Genomic DNA, 1815 nt, shown 5'->3' with positions numbered 1-1815 from the left:
CCGTCTGGCACCAACAACCATGCCACGCTCAAAGTAGCTTAGATCACCTTTCTTTCTCATTCTGACATTCAGTTTGGAGTTCAGGAGATTGTCTAGACCTGGACCACACCCCTAAATGCATTGAAGCAGCGGCCATGTGATTGGTTGATTAGATAATTGCATTATATATATATATATTTATTAACTGCCTGCGCTGTATGAATGGATGATCGTAGCTTTAACTTTTGGGTTGTTAGGGTTCAAAGATGAGTTTTCTGACCATGTGTCATGTGATGTGTGTGAACCAATGAGGACTCAGAATCATTGTCAGAAGAAACTCAGATTTATTTGACTTTTACAAAAACAAAGTGAGACGACATGAAACTATAAAAACATGAAACTTCTACTTGGACTTCCTGCTGATGATGTCACGTTTAAAGTCCGCAGGGAGGCGCGCGATTGGCCGAAACCGCTCTATGACGTCATCATCCGAGGAGCGATGCTCATCGACATCAACTCCTGGAAGAGAAGTTTACAGGCGTACGGCATCCGCACCAGAGAGATCTGAGGAGACACAGAGAGAGGGTTACAACATCTGGAACATCTGGACCAGAGAGATCTGAGGAGACACAGAGAGAGGGTTACAACATCTGGAACATCTGGACCAGAGAGATCTGAGGAGAGAGGGTTACAACATCTGGAACATCTGCACCAGAGAGATCTGAGGAGAGAGAGAGTTACAACATCTGGAACATCTGGACCAGAGAGATCTGAGGAGAGAGGGTTACAACATCTGGAACATCTGCACCAGAGAGATCTGAGGAGACAGAGGGTTACAACATCTGGAACATCTGCACCAGAGAGATCTGAGGAGACACAGAGAGAGTTACAACATCTGGAACATCTGCACCAGAGAGATCTGAGGAGACAGAGGGTTACAACATCTGGAACATCTGCACCAGAGAGATCTGAGGAGACACAGAGAGAGTTACAACATCTGGAACATCTGGACCAGATATGTGAGGAGACACAGAGAGAGAGAGAGAGACAGACAGACAGACAGACAGACAGACAGACAGACAGGTTATTACCTGAGTCTTGTTGCGGCAGCCGCGGCACTCGTATGTGTGCGTGCGCGTGTTGGCGATGGCCATCAGCCCACACAGGTTACACACGTGGACCTGGTACGGGTCAGATGCCTCAAACAGGCGCTCCCGCAGGAACTGGGCCGCCCCGTGGGCGATCTGACAATCACGCTCCATCTCTCCGAAACGCAGACCGCCATCACTGGGACACACAGAGAGAGAGACAGGTTAGAGAGAGAGACAGGTTACAGACAGGTTAGAGAGACAGACAGTCAGTCAGACGGGTTAAAGAGAGAGAGAGAGACAGGTCAGACAGACAGACAGGTGTGTCTCTCACCGGGACCGTCCCTCCATGGGCTGTCTGTTGAGGATCTGGACCGGGCCCCGGGCCCTGGAGTGGATCTTATCGTCCACCATGTGCTTCAGACGCTGGTAGTAGGTGGGCCCGATGAAGATCTGAGAGGTCAGCTTCCTCCCAGTGAAGCCATTATACAGGACCTAAAATACACACAGCATTATATCATTCATATATATATATATATATATATATATATATATATATATATATATATATATATATATATATATATATATATATATATATATATATATATTAGGGCTGTCAATCGATTAAAAAAAATTAACTAATTAATCGCACAATTTGCTGTAGTTAATCGCGATTAATCGCGTTTTTAAATTGAGACTGAAGCTTGTAGTAATGGATATTTAAATGCTAAATCACTTAACTTTG

General features: G+C 45.4%; 1 protein-coding gene across 2 annotated transcripts in view; it reads right to left on the bottom strand.

The window, feature by feature from the left end:
- Window positions 1-303: 303 nt before the first annotated feature.
- The window catches only part of polr2b (RNA polymerase II subunit B), a 34275-nt gene continuing 32763 nt past the window's right edge, over window positions 304-1815 (bottom strand). The window contains exons 23-25 of one of the 2 annotated variants that reach the window (XM_039813488.1): window positions 1402-1562; window positions 1071-1266; window positions 304-543 (exon numbers count right to left, since the gene is read on the bottom strand). In XM_039813488.1, the coding sequence (XP_039669422.1) occupies window positions 454-543; window positions 1071-1266; window positions 1402-1562 (447 nt within the window). In that variant the 3' untranslated portion in view covers window positions 304-453. Of the gene's footprint in view, window positions 544-899; window positions 948-1070; window positions 1267-1401; window positions 1563-1815 lie in introns of those variants that run through there. The other variant, XM_039813489.1, reaches the window with a different exon arrangement.

The sequence above is a fragment of the Perca fluviatilis genome, chromosome 10 (genome assembly GCF_010015445.1).
Source record: "Perca fluviatilis chromosome 10, GENO_Pfluv_1.0, whole genome shotgun sequence".
Lineage (NCBI taxonomy): Eukaryota > Metazoa > Chordata > Actinopteri > Perciformes > Percidae > Perca > Perca fluviatilis.
The sequence above is the reverse complement of the archived record's forward strand: the minus strand, read 5'-3'. Positions and strand labels throughout refer to the sequence as shown.